We start from the raw sequence: 24,719 nt of genomic DNA, 5'->3' as shown, positions 1-24,719 counted from the left end.
TCCATGGCATGCCCCGGGGGGGAAAGTAAGGTACCCAGCCCTGGCTCCTGATGCCATCCTCTCAGGTGGAGCACAGATTGGGAAGCTGACCCCCAACACTAACACCTCTTTTACAACAAGGCAGTGGAGTGAGGCACAGAGGATCAGACCCTTCCCCTCAGCTTACTGGCACAAAGGGAGAGCAATTACACTTAGAAATATATATATATACACTTTATATATATATATGTCTTTATAAAATTTATCATGCTTGATCAAAACTATCCCCCCACCCTTTCTGCTACCCCCGAGGAGCAGGGTCCCTGGGTCTCCTGGTTCTCTTGCCCCTCTGGCCCTGGGCCTAACAAGCTGAGAGGGAATTCGGCACTTTTGTCCACCATGCCCTGCAGGGACAGGCCAGCTGTTGAAGACCAGCATCTCTCAGTTCCCATAAGCCCCACAAATCCTGTGGGAGGAAGGGAAGCTCTGCCCACCCTTAAGTCCCCAGATCCTGAGCTAGAGTCAGACTGTATCCTGCACAGTTGGATCTCCATATCACTTGCGCCTGCCGAAGATGGACTTCTTGCCAGGGTTCTTGTCACCCACACTTAAACCTATAAGGAGGCGAGCTTTCTCTTCTTCCTGCTGTTGCATGTTCAGCTCAGACTTGGTTTCTAGCTTTCCCCGGACTTCATATGCTGTTGCAGGTTTCAGCCTTAGCTTTTCTTTGATTACCTGGCAAAGTGGAAAGAAATAAAAGGCAAAAATATTAGTGGAACAGGCTGCACAATTCAAAGTGAACAAACTCAGATTTATTAAGTTTACATGCGAAGCACAATGGGCAGCTTGAAGTATTAGGATAACGGGCTCTGCTTCCAAGAAGCTTACAGTCTAACCAGAACCCATCACAGAGCTCATGAAGAAGCCCGAATGCCCTCAAGGTAGTCACTTTATTATCTGTGCCGTCCTTGGAGAACTCTTAATATAGCATAAAGCTAACAGCTCCTAAGAAGGCGATTTGCTTGCTAGTCCCTGCTGACGGAACGGCCATGAGCCCTGGCGGGATACCTGGGCAACCAGAGCTTTCCGGCTGTCCCTTTTGACAGCCATGGCAAAGTCCAGCCATGTCCACGTGTTGTTGTGGTATTCCAGACAGGGTAGCACCAAGTTAAGGTCACCCCAGTCCACACTGTTCTTCTCACCCTGCAAAAGAGGAAAAGAGGAGGAAAAATTACACCAGCTGCCATTTTGAATCTAAGCTAGTACTTGGCTTATTGCATTCCCACAATAGCAACCTACAGATACAGATTTGGTTTCCTCCTATCTCTGTCTGGTAATGGCACTGACTCCCACAGGAAGCAGAAGGAACAGGCTTGTCACCATGGTCCAAACAGGGTGGCCTGACTGTCACCCTGTTTCTAATATTTGGTTCCATTCCTACACCAAGTGCTAAGATGGGACATACCTTATAACTGACACACAGTGGAACTTGTGGGATTTTTATATATATGAAGGAGTTGTTCATGGCAGCTCGCTCTTTCATCTTGTCAATATCATCAACTGGGTGCTAGGAAAGACAGGAAAAGATCATAAGCCCTAGAGTCACCAGGAGAAACCCAAGACCCTAAACATTACTCAATCTTGGAGCAGACTAATGAAAAAAGGAGAGACCCAAGCAGGCCCAAGTGGATTTTTTTTTTTGTTTTTTTGAGACAGGGTTTCTCTGTGTAACAGCTTTGGCTGTCCTGGAACTTGCTATGTAGATCAGGCTGGCCTCGAACTCAGAGAGATCCACCTACCTGTGCCTCCCCGAGTTGCTGAAATTAAAGGCATGCGTGCACCACCATGCCCGGCCTCCAATTGGACTATTTTTAAAAAAGATTTATTTAATTATTTATACATATTCTGCACTCCAAAAGAGGACATTAGATCTCATTATAGATGGTTGTGAGCCACCATGTAGTTGCTGGGAATTGAACTCAGGATCTTTGGAAGAGCAGACAGTGCTCTTAACCTCTGAGCTATCTCTTGAGCTCCCCAATTGGACTATTAATACCCATTTTTTAAAAAATCCTTTAAACTGGGTGTGGTTCAAGGCCAGCCTGGTCTACAAAGTCCAGGACAGCCAAGGCTACATAAAAATACCCTGTCTTGGGCTGGAGAGATGGCTCAGTGGTTAAGAACACTGGTTGCTCTAACAGAGGTCCTGAGTTCAATTCCCAGCAGCCACATGGTGGCTCACAGCCATCTGTAATGAGATCTGGCGCCCTCTTCTGTAATGCAGATGTACAGGAAGACAGAATATAAATAAATGCTAAAAAACCAAAACCAAAAACCCTGTCTTGCCAGGCATGGTGGTGCATGCCTTTAATCCTAGCACTCTGGGAGGCAGAGGCAGGCAGATCGCCGTGAGTTCGAGGCCAACTTGGTCTACAAAGTAAATCCCCCCTGTCCTGCGGGGGGCATGGGGGGCGGGAGACAGGGACATCTTGAAAACAAAAAAACAAAAACCTTCACCAAAACCAAAAGTCTTTAAGATAAAGATATATAGAGATTTTTGTTTTGTTGGTTTTTTGAGACAGGGTCTCTCTGTGTAGCCTTGGCTGTCCTAAACTCACTTTGTAGACCAGGCTGGCCTCGAACTCACAAAGATCCTCCTGCCTCTGCCTCCCGAGTGCTGGGATTAAAGGCGTGCGCCACCACTTCCAGCCAATATATAGAGATACATACAAAAACTTTTTTTGTTTGTTTTTTGGTTTTTGGTTTTTCGAGACAGGGTTTCTCTGTGTAGCCTTGGCTGTCCTGGACTCCCTTTGTAGACCAGGCTGGCCTCGAACTCAGAGATCTGCCTCCCGCTGCCTCCTTAGTGCTAGGACTAAAGGTGTGTGCCACCACGCCTGGCTATAAAGAGGTATTTTTTAAACATTAAATAACCATTTAAAAATATTTTACTTTTGGAGGACTTTTAAAAAAATATTTTATTTAATTTTATTATGTGCATTGGTGTGAGGGTGTCAGATCTTGGAGTTACAGACAGTTGTGAGCTGCCATGTGGGTGCTGGGAATTGAACCTGGGTCCTTTAGGAAGAGCAGGCAGTGCTCTTAACCACTGAGCCATCTCTCCAGCCCGTTTTGGAGGATTTCTTTTGCTTAATTGAGACAGGATCTCACAAGAGTGCCGCCTGCACCTGAACTCATATCTTGCAGCTCCTGTCCGCAGTGCTGAGACTATACAGAGTGGACTGCCACATTTAGCGCCTCTGAGTTTTCCATCCTTAGGGACATGCGCCATACCTCAGGTAATTTTCGAAATGATCTTCTGACTCCAGAGCTGCGGGTCAAGCCCTGAGCCACGCCCTTCCCAGGGCCTAGTGGCACTGCATCATCTGTTGCTATCAGCTGCCGGGGCTTCACGACAGGTATTCCTATGACAACGCAAGCACACTAACAGTGACCCTTCTGCTGAAGCTGCTTTGGGCTGCCACTCCACTCTTCTGGCATTTGAGCACAGCAACTCTTACCAGTAGTCACAAGTTTGGACTTATCCTCTTCATCGCCAACTTCATCATCATCCACATTTCGACCAGGAAAGAAAAAGCCCATCATTCTATGGAAGAACTGGTGGGACAGCTGGATTGTGAGAGGCACCACATTTACCTGAGAGGGAAAGCGGTGAGGAAGCCACTGCGCTCAGGTACTACCCTTATCTTTTATTACTAACTACTAATAGTTTTGAGCTGCCCTTTGATCCTGGGTTCCCAAACAACTGCTTACTAACCTCAAAGTGTTCCTTAACAGAGATACCCCCAACAGGTGGCCGGACTTTACTGAAGAGGCGGAGGGCTAGCTGTCTCCCCGACTGGCAGGAACTCTGGGGCCGCAGAACCACCTACAGGACAGAGCAAATAATAACTCTAATTGTCCTAAAACTTGACTTAAAACACAATGCCCAAATCTTCTGTAGGAGAACTGAAGCGATGACCTCGCTAAGCTGGGCAGCTGCACCATCTCAGATCACATTACTTCCCATTCAAGGTTGGTATGAAACAACCATCACAAATGCCCCTTGCACTCAAGATTACACAAGTGGTCAAGGAATGGGGAATTAAGATTTGCTACATAGATGTGGGGATGTAAATTAGCAGAGAGTGCTTGCCATGTATAAGGCCCTGCTTAAACCCACCCCTTCCACCACCCCAAAAAAGACTTGCCTTATAGATAGCATTGGGGAGAAGGTTGTTCATAGTGAACCAGCCTAACTCCAGGAGATGTTCTGCTGTGTCATCAGACTTATTCACCTGCAAGAAATAGTTTGCCTGGTTCACTATACACTAATCAAAACCCCTGGTTTCACTTTTCTCTTTCCTCTGTAAGCCAGGACTTCATAAAGCTCAGACTAACCTCAAGCTGTGCCAGTTGCTAGCTTTGTGCCCCTCACCCTCCTTACCTGTACATCTGGGTGCTGCGGCAGTACACGTGCACCGTCACACCTGCCAATCTTTGATTTTTTTTTTTTTTTTTTTTTTTTTTGGTTTTTCAAGACAGAGTTTTCTCTGTATAGCCTTGGCTGTCCTAGACTCACTTTGTAGACCAAGCTGGCCTCGAACTCACAGAAATCCACCTGCCTCCGCCTCCCCTAGTGCTGGAATTACAGGTATGCTCTACCACACCCAGCTTCTTTCACTCTTATATGTAATCAACATACCCTCTAGCCCAATGCTTCTGGTAATACTAGCTAAACCACTAAACACTGGTACTTCCTAATTACTGTGATATTTAAATTTCCCATTCATTTCCAAACAGCCCTTGTAATACCCTTTCCCCTTATAGAATAACTGTAGAAATGCTGTCAGTATCAGAATGGCACTATTCCAACTTGATTTGGAAGATTACTTCACTATGGGCCTTAGTTTTAAGAGTAATTTTCGGGCTGGAGAGATGGCTCAGAGGTTAAGAGCACTGACTGCTCTTCCAGAGGGCCTGAGTTCATCTATAATGTGATCTGATGCCCTCTTCTGGCTTGCGGGTGTACATGCAGACAGATCACTTTTTTGTTTTTTGTTTTCTTCCCCGAGACAGGGCTTCTCTCAGATCACTGTATTAATAAATAATAATAGAACAATTTTCTCTCTTTTTTCTGTAGCCTTGGCTGTCCTGGACTCCCTTTGAGGACCAGGCTGGCCTTGAACTCACAGTGATCCCCTTACTTCTGCCTCTCCAAGTGCTGAGATTACAGGTGTGTGCCACTGTGCCCAGCTAAGAATAGTTTTCTTAATGAAAGAGCATTTGGTTAACCTTAGCTACACACCAACATCACTTATTACAAGCTGATGTGTCTCTAATTGTGACCATCATTAATTATCAAACAATTAGCCCTTTTCCCCTCTGTGGATCAAATACTTTTTTGTTTGTTTTTGGAGACGGGGTTTCTCTGTGTAGCCCTGCCTGTCCTAGACTCACTCTGTAGACCAGGCTGGCCTCGAACTCACAGAGCTCTGCCTGCTTCTGCCTCCAGAGTGCTGGGATTAAAGGCGTGTGCCACCATGCCTCGGATCCAACTTTTGGAATAGGTTATGCCTCAGACTCGGCTGTTGCTGTGTGACTGTGCACCTCAATACCTTGCTGTAGAGGAACCTCTGTAGCTCCAGCTCAGCGATTCCCAGCTGTCCATCTTCCTCTGTCAGACGCCAACGTGCCTGAGCAAAGTAAAACTCAGTGCGACGGACCACACTCACATCTTCCTGTTGTTTTCGCAGCTCCATTTTGTTGGCTCGTTGCAGTTGGAAATCCTTAAAGCATCTACGCATGAACAGGAGAGCCAAAGGAGTGAGGGAAAGAGCACGGCTGCAGTGCCCCACAGTGCTACAGCAGTAGGCCCAGAGCCCGGCTTACTCTGCTTAGCCAATGCCTACTTCTTTTTACTGATGTACTCTTTCTGATACCCCGAGCTATATTTTAGCTCTATAGCTTCTTAATAAAGCACTGACTTCCCACTATATCTTCAATTTTTTTCTTTACTAATCAGTTTTGTTTTGTTGGTTTTTTCGAGACAGGGTTTCTGGGTAGCCCTGGATGTCCTGGACTCACTTTGTAGACCAGGTTGCCCTCGAACTCACAGAGATCCACCTGCCTCTGCCTCCCGTCTTGGGATTAAAGGTGTGTACCACCACGCCCAGCTACTGATCAGTTTTAATGTATTTGTAGTTCAGATACACACTGCTAAGGCCACAAAAGTGGTATTTCTCAACTACCCAGTTTTGCAGCAGAGCCTTTTCCAGGAAATACAGCAGTGAGAACCCAAAGGAGGGACTGTACCATTTCCACTCACCTTTCTGGCCAACCTCAGCAAGGCTTACTCAGAAAAATGTGTCTCATCTACTGCTAACACAGTCTAACACACTAAATCTAAAGACTGTCAGAGCACCAGCAACAAAGGGAAACCAGCTCTCAACTGAGGCTGGGAAAGGCTGCTGGGTACCTGATGAGGATGTTGAGTTCTTCACTTTCCAGCTGTAGGTTGGTCTTTTCCTGATTTAGCTGTAACTGAAGTTTTTGGTTCAGGTCAAGCAAGTTCTCATTCTTGCTGTCGTCCTGTAAAGACTAGGGAGCCAGGAAAGGAGAGTTTAAGAGACCGTGTATATTTACCGCGGAACTCTCTGTTCTCAGACTACCTGGGTGACTACCTTCATGATAGAGTACATCTGCTTCTCCAGGTGCCGGATCTGGGCCACGTGCTGCCGCACAGCCTCCTGCAGGTGCAGGATGCTGCTACGCTGCTCCTCAGGGTGGCTGGAGATCTCCAGCTGGAACCTGACACGCTGCTTCTTTTCACTGTGCTCCTAAGAGGGAAAAAGGACAAGTGTACTTTTTTGTTTTGTATGGTGCTGTGAATAAAACGCACAGCTTCCTACATGCTAAGTCCACGCTTTGCTAATGTTTGTGTTTTGTTTTTTGAGACAGGGTTTCTCTGTGTAGCCTTGGCTGTCCTGGAATTGCTTCATAGACCAGGCTGGCCTCGAACTTAAGAGATCCACCTGCTTCTGCCTCCCTATGTGCTGGGATTAAAGGCACGCACCACTACACCTCGCTGAATTAACATTTTTTAAAAAGGTTAAGTCTTGTAGGAAAGTGAACAGTGCTCTCTTCTGGAAAGCTGACCTTTATGGTCATGATCAGTAGCAAGCATTAAGGGGTAGGTCAGAACAAAAGATGTGCAGTGTGGATTTCGTAACACAGGTCTACAAGGCACAGATGGAAGCCAAAGTGTACTTATCATTGTTAGAGATGTTTAGATGACTGAGTGGAGACCTGGCTAGAACAAGCTTTACAGCCTTAGAGATATAATAGCTGCAACTGATCAAGCAGATGTACTGACCACAAGTCCCCTTGTTAGGGTGCGGTATTAGCTTCTTTCTTTCTTATCTACTGAGCCATCTCTCCAGCCAGCATGGGCAAGGTTAAAATTCAGGTGAGGCTATGCTGAATTCCAGAGGAGCTCAGGTGCTCACCTTCCGCTTAGGTTCCACGTGGAGCAGCAAGTTGTTGACAATGTCCAGAATCATAGCATACTGCGCTGGATTGGTGGAGATTTCCAGTTCGTGGTGGATGAGAGTGAAGGTGTCCACAGCCCCTAGACATGGTGAGCAGGTAAAAGGCCCAAGTGGCTCCCTAGTCAGTCTCTTACCCAGGTTGTTTTGTTTTTTCAGATAAGGTTTCACTACATAGCACTGGGTGGCCTGGAATTCCAACTGCCTCTGCCTTCTGGATGTGGAGATTAAAGTTGTGCACCACCACAACCACCCTAACAAACACCTGGAACCACCCCTGTTGGTCAATCCAACAGAAAAGGAGAAAGAGACACACCCAGGAATAGGAACATGCTTATTTCAGAATTGTAAGTAATATCATGGTCCCAGTTTCCTCTGAGAGTACAGGTTGTTCTAATGGCTGGAATTACAAAATTCAGAGCCAAATAAATGTTAGTACCAATAGTGAGCAGGAGTCCCTTAATGACTCAAACACACAAAGCCTGGGTACCTTCCTGCTTCTTGAGGAGATCCTCCTTTTCCTGGTTCTCATGCACCTCAGGTGGCTTGATCTGAGTCGCTAGCTCAGGATCTATGTCATGACTATAGCTAATATAGTACATTCTGCAGCTGCAGCGCGAGATGATGCGCTGGACTTGCTGGGCTTGCTGGGCTTCAGCTGGCTGGTTCCAATCTGGGAAGGAGCAAAAGGAGATTCTGCATAAAAGGTGAGGGTGAGAGCTCCTACCTGTATATTGTGTCTAAGGAACTCCAGAAATGTTGCTTTCAGTCTAGATAGCAAAAAAATACGACTACTTCCATATACACTGACGTTAAGAATAGACAAATTGGGGCTGGAGAATGGCTCAATGTTGGGAGCACTGGCTGCTCTTCCAGTGGACCTGGGCTTCAATTCCCAGCACCCACGTGGCAGCTCACAGCTTTCAGTAACTCCACCTTCATAGAATTGGACACCCTCACAGACATATATGAAAGCAAATCACCAATGCACATAAAAAACAAATGCAAAGTAGGTTAGCTAAGTCCACGAGGCCCTTTGAGATGCATATTTTCTCTGGGAGAGGGAGAGTGCTGACCTGTGGTGGTGGTGACCATGCCTCCCACTGCCTGCCCACTCTCCATCAGCTCCTGCACAGAGTCCAGACTGCGTTCCCGGTGCTCCTCAATATTCTTCACCTGAAAACAAATTCAGGGACCAATCTCAGGGGATCCAACCCTCTCTTTTAGCCTCTGCAGGCACCAAGCACACACCTGATGTAGACATACATGCAGGTAAAGCACCCATACATGTTTAAAAAAAAAAAGAAAGAAAGAAAAAAAGAAGAAAAAGAAAAAGATCGAGGCTTCAGGGGCTGGAGATGGCTCAGCAGTTAGGAGCACTTGCTGTTCTTGCAGAGGACCCAGGGTCAGTCCTCAGCATGCACATGGCAGCTCTCACAATCACCTTAATTCCAGTTCCATACCCAATACCCGCTTTTGGTCTTTGAGAGTACCCATACATACATGGCAGACCCATAAACACAAAAGTTAAAAACAAGACAAATATCTATCTCTATATATTTTAGAGATCGATCTACCTATCTATCTAATCTCTCTCTATATGCACGTGTGCGTGTGCTTGCGTGCTCTCTGAGACCAAGGCTTCAGATGACAATATTCATTAATATGAATCACAAAGTCATATAGGAAAGAAAAAAATGTTATTCTTTTTAACTCCAAGGATTTCCATTTTAATGCTAATGCAACTAAAGGAAGAAAAAAAAGCCTTCAACTGTAAAAGGTGGCATGCCTAAAAATGATAGGCCCACCTTTACATGGATAATTTCCACTCCTACGTCCTACATCCCTATTTCTTTTGGTGGTTGTGGGGATCAAACCCAGGGCCTTGTGAACCTTAGCTAAGTGTTACCACTGAGACAGAACTCCAGCGAAGGTATCTTCTGTGACTACTCCCAAGACTACTGGTAACAAACACTGTTTGCTAACCTCCTGTGTCACCAGGAACCTGGTCTTACTTGGCTTGACATCTGTTTTTGTTTGTTTTTTGAGACAGGGTTTCTTTGTGTAGCCTTGGCTGTCCTGGAACTTTCTCTGTAGACTAGGCTGGCCTTGAACGCATGGAGATCTGCCGGCCCCTGCCCCCAAGCACTGGGATGAAAGGCGTGCGCCACCATACCCGGCCTCTTGACACCTGAACTAAATGTTCATCTGTACCTGCATCATTACACTTGAAGCTCCCTTGACTGAACCAGATGGTCCCTTGCAGAAGTACTGCGAGGGACAAGGAGATCAGCAAAAAGGGCTATCACTTTGGTTGTTTTATCTTCTTCATGCTTCTTATTTTGGTTCTTATCAGACGTAGCTGAATCATACAACTAAGTGTGCAGTACAGTGTGGACACTTAACCACCTGCCAAATATGCAAATGATAATATACAATACTAATCAGATATAACTCATGACCGTCAACCCTCCAGTAAGTCTGAGGGCATATCCTAGAAATTACAGTTTAAATGTCTACCTTAGCCAGGCAGCAGTGGTGCACACCTTTAATCCTAGCACTGGGGTGGTGAGACAGGCGGATCTCTGAGTTCAAGGCCAGCCTGATCTTCAGAGCAAGTTCCAGGACTACATAGAGAAGCCTTGCCTCAAAAAAGAAAACCAAAAAACCAAAAGAAAACAAAAACAAAAACCCTCTACTTTATGCTGAAACAATCATCATCATCTTTTTTTTTGTTTTGTTTTTTTGAGACAAGGTTTCTCTGTGTAGCCTTGGTTGTCCTGGACTCCCTTTGTAGACCAGGCTGGCCTCGAGCTCACAGTGATCTGCCTGCCTCTGCCTCCCAAGTGCTGGGGAAACAATCATCTTCATGAAAGGCCATGGAAAGACTTGGCTAGCCATGTGGCACGTGTTCCCCACACTACAGATACTAAGGCAGAAGGACCTCCAGTTCTAGGCCACTTGGGCTACACAGAGCTTAAGACCAGACTACATACAAAGACTTGTCTCAAACAAACATAACAAAGTTTTCAGACCCACTCTCTTATTTTCTTAGTTTCCTGTTGGTGTGCCATTTATTGAGGGACTACAAACTTAGAAGTTCCTGCCCATTTACTCTAGTCCTGGTAAATAAAACAGTCCTGTGGGAGAGAACAGCACTATGTTCCAACAGCCCACAGGCTGCTCACATTCAGGGTCCGCAGCTTCCTTTTCCACCAGCAGAAGGCAGGTACTATGAAGACTCTCCCCGTGGTTCCAGTTGCAGGGGCTAACTACAGAAAGCTAGACATAACGGGCTTCTCACCCATGCTGACTAACCTCCAGCCAGAGCTGTCGGCCATCCTGTTCAGTAGGGCTGCTTTCAGTGGTGGCAAAATATTGCATGCCGTCCAACAGGCAGGTCCAGGAAGTCTTTTGTTTCAGTGTGTCACCATACCAAGCGGGATGGTGTTGGCACTGCAGCAACTGGGCTTTGGCAGCTGACACAATGACACAGCCTTCTGTCTCTGCTCCACGAAGAACCATCTATGTCAAAAAGAAATGCAGAGGTGTAACCGTGAAGGAGGCTAGGAAGGGCCTTCAGACCAGAGTGCGCCTCGCTGGGTTTTATACGGGGAGGGACTACTTGGGATGACTGCAGAAACGCACACACAGCTCTGGCTACCCATTCTTCATTCACATGTGAAGTACTAAGGTTGGTGATATATGCCCATAGCCTCAGCATTCAAGAAACCCAGGCACCAGGCCTGGTGGCGCACGCCTTTAAACCCAGCACTCGGAAGGCAGAGGCAGGAGGATCTATGTGAGTTCGAGGCCAGCCTGGTCTATAAAGCAAGTCTAGAACAGCCAAGGCTACACAGAGAAACCCTGTCTCAAAAAACAAAACAAAACAAAACAAAACAAAAAGAAATTGTGCCAGGCATGGTAGCACACGCCTTTAATCCCAGGACTCGGGAGACAGAGGCAGGCGGTTAAAGGTGTATGCCACTATACCCAGCTTGTGGAACCCTATCTTTAATTCTTTTAAAAATTGGAGGAAAGTAAACATTATATGACTGGGATCTGGCCTAATACGAGTGTCCCGTACAGAAAAGATACCTGGCAGTTAACTAGCTCAATAAGGCAATTTCGGTTGTATATGTCATCCGTCTGGCAGGCAGCAATGCCACACAATTGGTCACTCATACCCGACTCCTCTTCTGTGAATACTACAAATCTATCTGTTTCTTCAATCAGTTTCTGCAACATGTAAGCACCTGGCAAGGAAATAAGAAGTGGGAGAAAGGTCACCATCTCAATGAGAATGAGAACGCGCATTCAGGGCCATACTGATCTTACATAATTCCTGTCTAGGTAAAGGCTGAGATACATCTTCAACCTAGAACACTGGTCCAGTTCACTCTACCCGACTCTTGACCCAAAAGGATAAAATAAAAGCTACTGAGTTTACCCCTCAGTGATAGAAATTGGAACATCAAGGGGCTGGAGACATAAGGTTAAGAGCAGCCTGCTCTTTCAAGAGGTCCTGAGTTCAGCCGGGCGTGGCGGCGCACGCCTTTAATCCTAGCACTCGGGAGGCAGAGGCAGGCGGATCTTCTGAGTTCGAGGCCAGCCTGGTCTACAAAGCGAGTCTAGGACAGCCAAGGCTACACAGAGAAACCTTGTCTCAACCCCCCCCCCAAAAAAAAACAAAAACAAAAAAACAACCAAAAACAAAACAAGCAGTCCTGAGTTCAATTCCCAGCAACCACATGGTGGCTCACAACCATCTATAACATGGTCTGGTGCCCTCTTCTGCCATGCAGGTGTACGTGCAGATAGAGTACTCATATACTTTAAATAAACAAATAAATCTTTTTAAAAAAAAATTTTTTTTTTTTTTTTAGCTCTGTGAAGCAATGTGTGAAATGCTTATCTCAAGTGTAAAGCTAGACTAATTTCCAGATGCTGTCAGCCTTACCTATATACTCTACCACTGCCATAGGCTCATCATGTCTAACCTGCAGCCTATGGCTCTTCTATTCCTGATACTGCTGTTAACAGTATGCCAGCAAACCACCAGGCACAAGACTTTGGACATCATCAGCCTCCCCACTTTAAGAGTTTTAAGTGTATGGTGTTTTGCCTGTACATGAAGTGTGCAGCATCCAAAGGTGCAGAAGAAGGCGTTGGATTTCCTGGAACTGGGTTGTGAGCCACCATCTAGGTGCTGGGAGTTGAACCTGAATCCTCTAAAAGAGCAGCCAGTACTCTTAACCACTGAGTCATTTTTCAGCCTCTCTTCTTTGTGGGGGAGGGACTAGCTTCTCATTATGTCGTCCAGGCTACCCTGGAATACATTTAGAACATACGTGTACTCTACGGTATATATGCATATGCTATGCAGACCAGGCAGGCCTTGAACTCAAGAGATTTGCTTGTCTCTGCCTTCACAGTGCTTATATTTTCCCATTGAACTCCTCCCAGTAGCCAAGTTTCCTCTATGCACAGTAGCATTCCTTCTATCTCACCACCCTAGCTGCTCCATCTCTTTGCAGTCCTTGCTGCCTGTTGATATAGTGATATTTTCCTCATCTGTCTCTCTACCTCCAGTTATTTTCCTGTCAAAATCTAATTATGACAGTCTATTCAAAGACTTCAGCGGTTCTTCATCCCTAATGAAAAAGGACCTGTGTGGAAGGTTTCCAATGATCTCGTTTTCTTTTTTTCTTTTTTCTTTTTTTTAATTTATTTATTTTATTTGTACAGTATTCTGCTGGCATATGTGCTTGCATGCCAGAAGAGGGCATCAGATCTCATTCTAAATAGCTGTGAGCCACCATGTGGTTGTTGGGAATTGAACTCAGGACCTCTGGAAGAACAGCCAGTGCTCTTTTTTTTTTTTTTTTTTTTTTTTGTTTTTCGAGACAGGGTTTCTCTGTGTAGCCTTGGCCATCCTGGACTCACTTTGTAGACCAGGCTGGCCTTGAACTCACAGCGATCCGCCTGCCTCTGCCTCCCGAGTGCTGGGATTAAAGGCGTGCGCCACCTCGCCCAGCTGTAGTGTTTTAATTTTATGCCATCCAAGTACTTAAGTCTTTGTTGTCTGAACAAAGTCATTTATCAGAACAAAACAAGGCTGTGGGCCTGGTGTCCAAGCCCACCTTCATGCTCTAACCCTAACCCACCGTCTCATCTGCCCCAGCCTACCTCCTGATGACCCCTTATCCGGCCGTCCACTGAAGCTAGGGGTGCTGACGTGAGGTGGGACCTGGGCACTGGGTGGGATACCCCGCTTTGGCTTTTTGGCTGACATCTGAGGATCAATCTTCAAACCTTTCAGGGCCTCAGTAGAGAGATTCCGTTTGAGTACAGCTGCCTTTTTGTAGCCATCGTATAAGCCAAAGGCAATGTCCCTGTTGGTGGTTGTCCAGGAGATCCGTAGATCCACCAAGTACAGCCGGTGTGTATGAAAGGCAGGGTCACTGTCTCGAGCAGAGAGCTCCTGAGCAACAGGAAAAGGAAACCAGGGCCACACAGTCACTTACTAAACAAGAAAGCGGCTCTAGAGGAGAGATGGGAAGACCCTGAAGAAAGAAATACTAAGAGGTCTTAGTTTGCCCATTACTTTACACACCTTAACTTATACCTAATGCACTTGAATGAGTCAGGTAATATCAAAAGCCACCCATAATTGGGAGAGAGGGAGAAAGCCAGCACTAACTAATGAAGTGTTAAGACCTTTTACTCAGGGCTGGAGAGATGGCTCAGCAGTTAAAGAGCATTAACTGATCTTACACAGGACCTGGGTTCAATTCCCAGCACCCATATGGCAGCTCACAACTGTCTGTATGTAACTCCTGTTCCAGGGGATGGACACCCTCACATAGAAATACATGTAGTCAAGACACCTTTGTACAAAAAATGAAAGTAGACAAATAAAAAATAACTTTTACTCACACCTAGTGCAGTGGCACATGCCTGTAATCCCAGCACTTCGGGAGGCAGAAGCGAGTAGACCTCTCTGAGTTCGAGGCCAGCCTGGTCTAGAGAGTGAGATCCAGGCAAGGCTACACAAAGAAACCCTGTCTTGAAAAACCAAAAAGAAAGAAAGAAAGAAAAGGAAAAAAAGCCGGGCGTGGTGGCGCACGCCTTTAATCCCAGCGCTTGGGAGGCAGAGGCAGGTGGATCTCTGTGAGTTCGAGGCTAGCCTGGTTTACAAAGCGAGTCCAGGACAGCCAAGGCTTTGCAGAGGAGACCCTGTCTTGAAAAACCAAACCCCCCCCACAAAAAAAAAAGAAAGAAAGAAAGAAAGAAAAAGAAAGAACTTTTATTCTAGTTCCTGAAGACCAAAAGCCTTGTTAGAGAGGTGGAAGAAGAAAAGGAACTTTCTTTTTTGTGGAGAATGGTGGTGAACTCTAACACCCTGCCACTGAACTGCACACCCAGCTCAGGAATTTCCAAGAGGACGATTATCTGCACATGGTAGCAGACACCTACAACCCCAGCTTGCAAGGCAGCGGCAACAGGACAGAAAAGTGAAGTCAAGCTTGGGCTACATAGCGAGGCTATCTCTCAAAAAACAAAACAAAACAAACTAAAAAACAAACAGAAAAAAGAAGAAATAGCAGCAGCAGCTAGGGGCCAGTGATATGATTTAGCAGCTTAAAGGTACTTGCTGCCAAGCTGAGACTTTAGTTGTATTCCTGTGTACACACACAGACACTCAAACACATTTTTAAAAAAAACATTACTAATGTAATGAAAATAAATTTTAAAAAAGCAGCTGGTGAGCCAGGCGTGGAGGCGCGCACGCCTTTAATCCCAGCACTCAGGAGGCAGAGGCAAGTGGAGCTCTGTAAGTTCAAGGTCAGACTTATCTACAAAATGAGTCCAGGATAGCCAGGGCTACACAGAGAAACCCTGTTTTGAAAAACAAACAAACAAACAAGCTGGTGAGATGGCTCAGTACTTGCCACCAAGCCTAATGGCTTGAGTTGGATCTTCTGGACTAACATGGAGGGAGAACCACTGCCTCCCACTAGCTGTCCTCTGGCCTGTGTACATCCCTATGTACATACACAACTACCCACCCGGTAAACGCATTTTGAAAAAGAGGAGCAGCTAACACAAGTACAGCAAGTTAGTATATCATAAAGTAATGACATACACGCTATAAATACAGTTAGGAACCTTACCATAACTAAACTCTCACCCCTAACGAGACAGCACACAGGAGATAACAGGTGTGGCGGAGGACAGGAGGGTAGAGCACACACGACAGCAACTGGGCCTGTCACTTCACTGTTAGACTTCTCAAGTCTCCTAAACTACTAGAGATGTCTGTTCTTTAAGCCCCAGTAGTCTCTTTTGCCCACTTAAACTTAAGATGCCTGCTAACATAACAGAGCCCACGTCTAACAGTACCTCTTCAATGGTGCGAGTACTGTGCCGTTGGTAAGTGAGGGAAGACAGGCTCAGAAGGTGAGTCTTTGTTATGATGGGATCAAGGCAGTGGTCCGCATTCTCTTCAGTGGGTGAAGCCATCAGGTGGACAGTCACCTGACTCAAGTCACTCACCATCTGTGTCACACTCCACTCAGAAATAAGGCGCCGCATCACTGTGCCAGCTGAGAAAAGGAGCACACAAGTCCATGCAGAGCAGTGTGAAAGTGTGGGAGTCATTAGAGAAGAGAACGGAACTAAGAAAAACCCCTCAGAGCAGACTAGGAGGAGGAGGAACTGTGGCCTGACCTTGAGGTATGAGCCGCTGAGTGCCCCGAGTGAAGACATGGCCTTGACTGCACTCAGTCTGGATGCCCCGCTGCTGGGCAAACGAAGCCCAATAATGGACCTGGAACGAGGGCAAAAACCTAAGACGGGATGGCAGAAGGGATGAGTACGAGACTCAATATACAGGCAGTATACAGAGCCTGGGAGCGGCAGGCACGACTCAGTGCCAGATGGCAAGTCTCACCTGCAGCTGGGGAAAGAGTGCGGTATAGGAAAGCTGCTTGTAGTGCTGGCCAAGTTTCTTCTTGCTGGGCTTCAGGTTATTGAAGAGTTTTCCTCTACAGATAGGCCTTGTGACGCTAGTCCAAGTGGCCCAGAAATTTTGCATCCAGCGTAGGGTACTACTATACAACAGAATTCGGGGCTGGGACATTGCTGCAAAGGAAAGGAAGGACATATCCAAGCTGTGGTTTAAACAGAGGGGAGGAAAGTGCTATTCCTAGCTTCATTTTTAGAGACTGAAAAACCCAAATATCATCCTCATATTCAGTGTCCCCAGCACATCCCAAGGATCTAAGCTCTTCGCTTTCACCTCGTGCTATGGTCTAAATGTTTGTGTTCACCCCCTTCCTCACTACACCAGCCAGACTTTTAGGTTATGGTCGTCAACACGAAGGTAATGCAATTGATGAGGGAAACTGACTGATAACGAGGACAGAGACCTAATGAATGAGATTAATGACAAAGGTGGGCTGAGTTAGCTGAAAACTGGGTCAAAAGACCCAAAGGATGCTGGGTGTGGTGGCGGCATATGCCTTTAATTCCAGCACTCCAGAGGCAGAGGCAGGTGGATCGCTGGCTGTAGGCCAGCCTGGTCTACAAAGTTAGTCTAGGACAGCCACGGCTACACAGAGAGACCCTGTCTCAAAAAACAAAAAACAAACAAAAAGACCCAAAGGAGTTTATTGACTCTTTCCACCACTTGAGGACATAGCAAGAAGGCAATGGCATGTGAAGAATGGGCCTTCAGCAGACACTGAGTCTGACAGTACTTCCGTCTTTACCTTCCTAGACTATACAACTCTGAGACTATCCATTACCCATGTAAGCTACACAATTTATGGTACTACTGTTAACAGCAGTCCTAAAAGACACTAATCCTCCTACAAACAAAGGCCCCAGCCTACATTCTGCCTGTCCCTCTATCCCACCCATCTTTCACTCTAAAGTGATCAGTATCCCATGCCCGTCCTCCCCGTTGTCCCAGGCCCAAGTCTCACTCCCACTATGGCGAGTCAAATCCATCTTGATGGAGAGATTGAGGTTCTCAGAGCGGAAGGCCCGGTAGGAGTCATGGAGCTGGCCCAAGGGCACCTCAGGCAGGAACTCTGGGGCCCTCAGAGTGACACTGTGATGATCATGAGGGTTCCCATGGCACAGCCACTGCAGGTCCAGTGTCATGCAGAGCTCAGGCAGGTGAAGGAAGCAGCAATCGTCATACCTGCCTCACAACGGAGCCCCAGCCCTCGGTGACTTGGTCGCCAGCTTCCCTGGGCTCTTCCCCTCTCCCCCTCTCCCTCCACCCAGACTCCCCCCTCTAGGTAAGGCCCCATCCTTCACTCTACTCACTTAGAAGCTGTTCTTACGTTGACATCCAGGTCCCCTTTGAACACAAACTGACCAGGTTTCCAATGAAAAGAAAGGTGGCTCCATTCCCAGTGCATGTTTTCAGTTGTATTGTATGGATCCTATAATGACCCCCCCATCCCCAAGAACAAAGTGAGTTACGAATAAGAGAACAGTCTCCCAGTACCTTTCTCTCTGTGTCCCACATGCTGTACAGGTCCCAACTACACTGTCCTAACAAGGAAATGACTCTGGAGCCCCTCACCTCAGTGGCCAGCTGATGCAGGTTTGCTTGTTCAATATCCATGTGCCAGTCCCCATGGAACAGAAGACGGCTCTTATCCCACCAGGGCAAAGGTGGGCTGGGATCAGCTGAGGGCTTGGTTAAGAGGTCCACACACTGACCAATCAGTGTCCAGGCTGGATCCCAGCATGGGCCCCACACCACTGTGTACTGGAAGATTTCCGCTAGGGTAAAGGAATGCAGGCTTCAGCTTACTACAAAATACCTCTGTTCCTCCTTTTCTCCAAAAGGGTCTCAGCTTAATTTCTACCAAGGCCCACAAATACCCCTCAGCCAAACCAAGCGCCTCCTTTACTCACAGTGGAAGTCATGGTAGAACTTGAGTGGGGGCATGTTCCTCTCTACTGCCACGTTACCCCAGGGAAGCCCCAACTGCAGGATTTGACGTCGACGGGAGCAAGGCTGGCCACTCTGCTCAGTGCCCGCAAGTCGTCCCATTAGCCGCCAGTCACGGATCTCAAACAGGTACCGTGGATAGTCTCTGATGCGAACTATTATTGGACAGCAGATACACACTGGTTACTCAGTTTCACACATTTTTTTCCCCTTGCTGTCCCTTTTACCCATCTATAATCAATCGAGAGAACAAGGCTGGCAATTTAGCAAAGCTAAGACAGCCATAAAGCAGATTCGAGGGGGCAAAGAGAGCATGAAATTCAAGAGCCGCAATACCATTAGAGACAGCTGTGCTCACAGACATCACATCAGCTGAGCAGTTTCAGGGTGAAATCAGGAACAAGGAAAGGGAAGCAGAGCCTATCCACCCAAACCAACCAGAGCTCCCACTTCAACCTAGCTCCTTTGCAATCACCCAGAGCTCCCTGGCACTCACAGGGCAAACACCAGGCTCCACAAATAGGAGATGCACTCACCCAGGAAAGTTTTGACACTGCACTTGAGCATGCGACACCACTGAATGGCAAGATCTATTCCCTCAGCAGGGAAAGGGCTGCCAGGATCGAGCTCTCGAACCTGCTCTAGCACATGCTCAGGCCCATGGAAGGATGCATCTGCCAGAGCCACCAGCTCTAGCCCTGCCAGGCTCCAAGTGAGCAATGCACGGCGCATGGGTGTGTTGCCATAGAGACGACGAGAGCGCTGGATGTAGATTTCAATGTTTTTGCGTTCCAAAGAGGCATAAAGCTCCTCAATTTTTCGAGCTGGCAACAACTCCCCGTGCTGCTTCCGCAGGGCGGCCACCTTGGCATCCAGCAGCTGCAGCCTTTTGGCACTCTCCTTACTCTCATCCTTCATCAGTTCATAGTTATCATGAAGTTTCACTTCAAAGATGTCATCCAGGAAAACCCAAGAGAAGTGCTGAACCTTGAGGAGTAGATCGGGCGGGAGAGGGGCAGGGCCTGGAGAGGCCAGAGCAGGAGTCCCTCGATGCAGCCCCTTTAGCCATTTCTGAACTCCCACAGCCTCATCTAAAGTTCTCGAGAAGTCATACTGATAAGGAAATTCCACGGAGACTGATCCAAGAGAAAGGAGCCAAACCCGATTTCGGAGGGTCTGCAGCACAGGGAAAGGGTTCCTGTGGAGGATCATCTCTTCTAGCTCAGGCAGAAGCTGCACCTCCACCTCCTTGAAGTTGAAGATGCTATTGCCATCAAAGCCGGCAGCCAGCTCTGGGCAGTAAGCCTGCAGCGAACCTCCATGTCGGTTCAGTGACACACTCTCTGTAGCCAGGGTAATGAACTTGTCCTCAGCTACGAAGGCTGTCAGTTTGGCAGTGCTGACCTCCAGTGTCAGGTTTAGCAGCCGCCTAGGTAGGGATGGCTCAGGGAGATGGTCTTCTGGCTCAGAAGTGGACTGTGGAGTCTCCAGTGCATGGGACTGGACACTCTCAGGAAACACAATAGCTCGTAACATGTCTCGGCACTGGAGAGTGGCCAAGACATGCTGGTACAGGTACATGTGATCTGGGGGGCTCCAGAGTAAAGTCAGCCCCGCACCACACTGAACCTTTAGGGTGTAAGGAAAGAACCTGTCAATCACCTGTCAATCACTATGCCTCAGAACAACTACACACATGCCGACCTGACTTAAGAATTTTTTCCACCCATAATTCTTTCCTAAGAAACCACATTAATTACTGCCTTGCTTGGCTCCCCTTAGCACTAATGCTAAATTAACAGTTGTCACTGACCTCACACTTATGCTTTTGAGTTGCCCTCTAGTGGATTCTTTGGTTAGTTACAACATTCTGCCTAGCATACACAGAAGGTACCTAACAATCATTTGGCTTTATGTTTCCACTCACAAGTTACTGTTCAATGAGCACTGTCTAGAAACAAGTACAACTTAAAATGTTTCATTAATGGATTAAAAGACTTGGTTCCTAAAACACAATGTAAAGTCCTGGCCACACAGTATAACACAGCAACTGACTTATGAATGAAAGTCCTTGTCACCCCGAAAGACAGAGTCAATTCTGAATAGCTCAAGGGATGAGCAATTGAAACACCAAGATGAAAAAGCTCCCTCTAGTCCAGTCTCTGAAAAACAACCTCCTCAGTTTCCAAAGGAAAGTGAGCTCAAGGCCTGTCTCCTCCTGTGAAGACCGCATGTCCACCTGATAGCCTATAGAGAAAGACAGTGGAAGGCCTCCATCTTCAGATCCCACCTAGCCTTCTAAGGAGCTGAGTGCTTCTGTATACTATGTGTGTGCGTGTGCATGCTGGCACACACAGGCACCATAATGCACACACAGGCATCACAATGCATGCACGGATATTAGAGGTAACTTTCCAGAGCTGGTTCTTTCCAAAGTCCCGGGGAATATCAGGCCTGACAGCAAACATGTTTACTCAAAGCCCCGTCTCTCAGGCTCTTTTTTCCTTCAGATTTATGTTTATGAATGTTCTGCCTGTGTCTATGTATGTGCATCACATGCCTGCTCAAGTGAGAGTCAGGTCCCCCATTACTGGAGCTATGGGTGATTATGAACCGCCAAGTGGGTGCTGGGAACTGAACCTACAACTCCTCTACAAGAACGAAGGTAAGTGCTCTTAATAACTGAGCCATCTTCCCCAGCCCCAGTTATTTTTGGTTTTGCATAATGATTTATCTATTATCTCCTTTCAAAAGACCCCAGAGCTTGGGGTAGGGGAGGCTGGAACAAGCACAGCTGCAACAAGACACTTACAAATGGTTAAGTATTGAAGCTGAAGATATGAAGTTCGGATATCCTTTCTCTATTTGCATGTGTTTATAATAATATAGTAAAATGTTAAAAATCTAAGGAGAGGCTGGAGAGATGGGCTCAGCGATTAAGAGCTCAGACTACTTTCCCAGAGTACCTGGGTGCAATTCCCACCACCCACATGGCAGCTCACAACTGTCTATAACTCCTGTTCCAGGAGATCTGACACTCTCAAACAGACATACATGCAGTCAAAACACCAATGTACATAACATAAAATTAAATTTAAAAAATATTTTTTAAAAATCTAAGAAGGAAGCCGGGCGTGGTGGCACACGCCTTTAATCCCAGCACTCGGGAGGCAGAGGCAGGCGGATCGTTGTGAGTTCGAGGCCAGCCTGGTCTACAGAGTGAGTCCAGGATGGCCAAGGCTACACAGAGAAACCCTGTCTCAAAAAACCAAAAAAAATAAATAAATTTAAAAAAAAAAAAAAATCTAAGAAGGAAGGGAATATGGACACCAGCTGTCATTTTTCTTTTAAGTTTCAGAACATTAATCAAAAAGACCAAAAAATGCTCTAAGTGAAAGGAGAATCTAGTCTGGCCCCCTGGCTCCAAGCATTACCTCCAGAGAGCGGATGCTGCTGTGATAGGTGAGGGAGAGCATGGAGAGGCCGAGCACTGGTGTGGGGATGTCGGGAGCCTTGCAACAGGGCTGCATCTTCTCTGTGACTGACTTTACTAAGGCAAGCACAAGCCCTTGAATCCCCACAGTGGAAGTCTCAGCACTGCCCAAGACAGTCAGTGTATCCAGTCGAATCTCTGAAGCACCTAGCATCAGGAAATCAAGACATTCCAAGTTCAGAAATGACAGCCTGTCCTTTCTTCTTTCTTACTCCTTTACTGTCTTCCCCTAAGTGATTCCTAATAGTGTAGAAACTTCCCCCTTCTTTTTACTTACCTGGATCTGGCAAGGTCAAAGAACTTTCCTAATGGCTAGAAACTATCCGTCTATCACTTACTCCCAGAACTGCACACAAGAAAATAAAAAGCTAGTGCACACATTTCTGTTTGTTTGCTTTATCTTTTTAAAGCAGAGTTTCTGTGTAACCTTGGCTGTCCTGGACTGCTTTGTGGACCAGGCTGGCCTCAAACTCACAGCATTCTGCCTGCCTCTGCCTCCCACGTGCTGGGATTGAAGGCGTGTGCCATCATGCCCAGCTTGGTGCACACTTTCCTTTTTCTTTGGTTTTTCGAGACAGGGTTTCTCTGTGTAGCCTTGGCCATCCTGGACTCACTTTGTAGATCAAGCTGACCTTGAACTCACAGCGATCCGCCTGCCTCTGCCTCCCGCGTGCTGGGATTAAAGGCGTGCGCCACCACGCCTGGCTCCTTTTTCTTTTTTTAACCACTGCATCCTAGCCCCTTCTTCCTTCTCCTCCTCCTCTTCTTCTTCTTTTTAAAGATTTCTTTATTTATACAAGTGCTCTGTTTGCATGCACACCAGAAGAGGGCATTAGATTCCACTACAGATGGTTGTGAGCCACCATGCGGTTGCCGGGAATTGAACTCAGGATCTCTAGAAGAGCAGCCAGTGCTCTTAACCACGGAGCTATCTCTCTCCAGCCCTTGGTGCACACTTTCAATCTCAGCACTTGTGAAGCAGAGGCAGGAAGATCTGTGAGTTAAGGCTAGCCTGGTCCACAAAGTGAGTCCAGGACAGCCAGGGCTACACAGAGAAGCCCTGTCTCAAAAAACCAAAACCAAAAGGAAGGAAAGAAAGAAGGGACAAAGCTATGCAAGAGCCAGATACACCTATAATGCTGTCATTTCTTAGGTTGAACTGGAGGACTCCAAACTAGAGGGCACCCTGGGCTACTTAGCAAGATCATATCTCAGGAGAGGCGGTGGGAGGGAAACCAAGAAAAACCCTACAAGGGTCTCATTTTCTTGACCACATCAAGACTAAGTCTTCCCCACCTGTGTCTTTTTTAATGTTTTCCTTCAATAGATATTAAGGAGTAGCACAAAGCCTGTCACCCAAGCCTTTCTATTGTTTTGTGCCTCTAAGATGGAAACTTCCCAGTTACTCAACTTCCTTAATGAGAAGAAGCCAACTGGATCAGCCTAATCCGGTGAGTTTACACACACCCACTTTAGCAGGCCTCCGGTTCCACTTACCAACCAGTGCAGAGAGAGTGAACAGGTTCACGTCCTCCACCTTCAAGTCCACCTTCCACAGTAAGGTCACAGATTCCCCAAATGAAGATTTCCTAGAGACAGCTGGCTTTTCAGATTGTGGAATCACCAAGGATAGGATTCGAGACAGACACTGGGCACAGATGTCTGATATTTCTACCTGAAGTCCTCGAATAGTACAGTCAAGAAAGAGAGTATTGGATTGGGTGCTGGACAAGCCCAAGGGCTGGTTATAGCTGCCCTAGAAAAGAGAGGAACCCACTGAGGCCGATCAGATGCGAAGTTGGAGTGCCTCTCTGCGTCAGCCCAGCAAGAGCACACTCGACGCTCAGAAGCAGTGTGAGCACAGCAGGAGCTCTCTGGGCTCCCACTCACCACACAGCAGCCACCTACCTGTAGTGTGAAGGAGTCCAGGACAAGCGCTTCACCCCAAACATGCATATTAGGCGGATGCGGTGCCCGCTGAATGTGGGAGTCACTGCCCACTCGCCAGCAGAGATGATCCACAGTTAGCACAGCCCGCTGATGGATACTTTGTGGCCGGAGGTGCTGGTAATCTGAAACAGGTGACAAAGAGGTGGTCTATTAGGCTGCTGTGGCTACGACACAGGACAGCTATAACCAAAGGGCAAATGCTTGTTCCCTTCCCGTCCAAGCCTTACCTAGGGAGATAGAATTGAACCCCAAAGCGAAAGGTGGTGTATCTCCAAGCTGAATGGAAATGCTGACGTTAGAGACCGAGGTGCTGAAGATAATGGGAGCCAGGATCTGAGGGAAGGTTCTACACAGGGATAAGAATGACATCACTATAGCTGAGCTTCCTGTCAGGGAACAGAGTCCTCAAAGTTGTTGACAATTAGTTTTGTTGTGACTCTCAGGACTAGCCACAGCTACAAAGTAAAAGGCTAGGTTTGTCAGACTGCTGTCACCCCCAGTGGAAATCTGAAGGAACTCCAGAAAGACATGAAATAAGACAAACCCAGTCAAAGCCAGGCGGTGGTGGCGCAAGCCTTTAATCCCAGTACTCGGGAGGCGGAGGCAGAGGCAGAGGCAGGCAGATCGCCGTGAGTTCGAGGCCATCCTGGTCTACAAAGTGAGTCTAGGACAGACAAGGCTACACAGAGAAACCCTGTCTCAAACAAAGAAAAGAAAAGAAAGAAAGAAAAAAAAAAAAAAAAAAAAAAAGGACAAACCCAGTCAAAAGAAT

At 47.0% G+C, this 24,719-nt stretch overlaps 1 protein-coding gene across 1 annotated transcript; it reads right to left on the bottom strand.

Annotated features, from left to right (window-relative positions):
* Positions 1–2: 2 nt before the first annotated feature.
* LOC127200007 (protein KIAA0100) lies at positions 3–24,400 on the bottom strand. Its single transcript, XM_051158044.1, has 28 exons — positions 24,175–24,400; positions 23,906–24,069; positions 23,495–23,753; positions 21,939–22,144; positions 19,041–20,133; positions 18,468–18,659; positions 18,130–18,332; positions 17,868–17,986; positions 17,519–17,739; positions 16,483–16,673; positions 16,260–16,359; positions 15,933–16,135; positions 13,716–14,010; positions 11,625–11,782; positions 10,845–11,051; positions 8,603–8,702; positions 8,017–8,199; positions 7,488–7,609; positions 6,663–6,818; positions 6,458–6,579; positions 5,598–5,778; positions 4,191–4,277; positions 3,758–3,868; positions 3,501–3,636; positions 3,274–3,404; positions 1,445–1,546; positions 1,048–1,182; positions 3–714 (listed from the first exon to the last, which is right to left on the bottom strand). Exons 1-28 carry the CDS (start codon positions 24,314–24,316, stop codon positions 535–537), a joined length of 5,499 nt encoding a protein of 1,832 aa, XP_051014001.1. The 5' UTR covers positions 24,317–24,400; the 3' UTR covers positions 3–534.
* Between the last annotated feature and the right edge of the window lie 319 nt (positions 24,401–24,719).

This window comes from Acomys russatus, chromosome 16 (assembly GCF_903995435.1).
Source record: "Acomys russatus chromosome 16, mAcoRus1.1, whole genome shotgun sequence".
NCBI classification, from domain to species: domain Eukaryota; kingdom Metazoa; phylum Chordata; class Mammalia; order Rodentia; family Muridae; genus Acomys; species Acomys russatus.
Note: the sequence above shows the minus strand (reverse complement) of the source record. Positions and strands in the feature narration are given on the sequence as shown.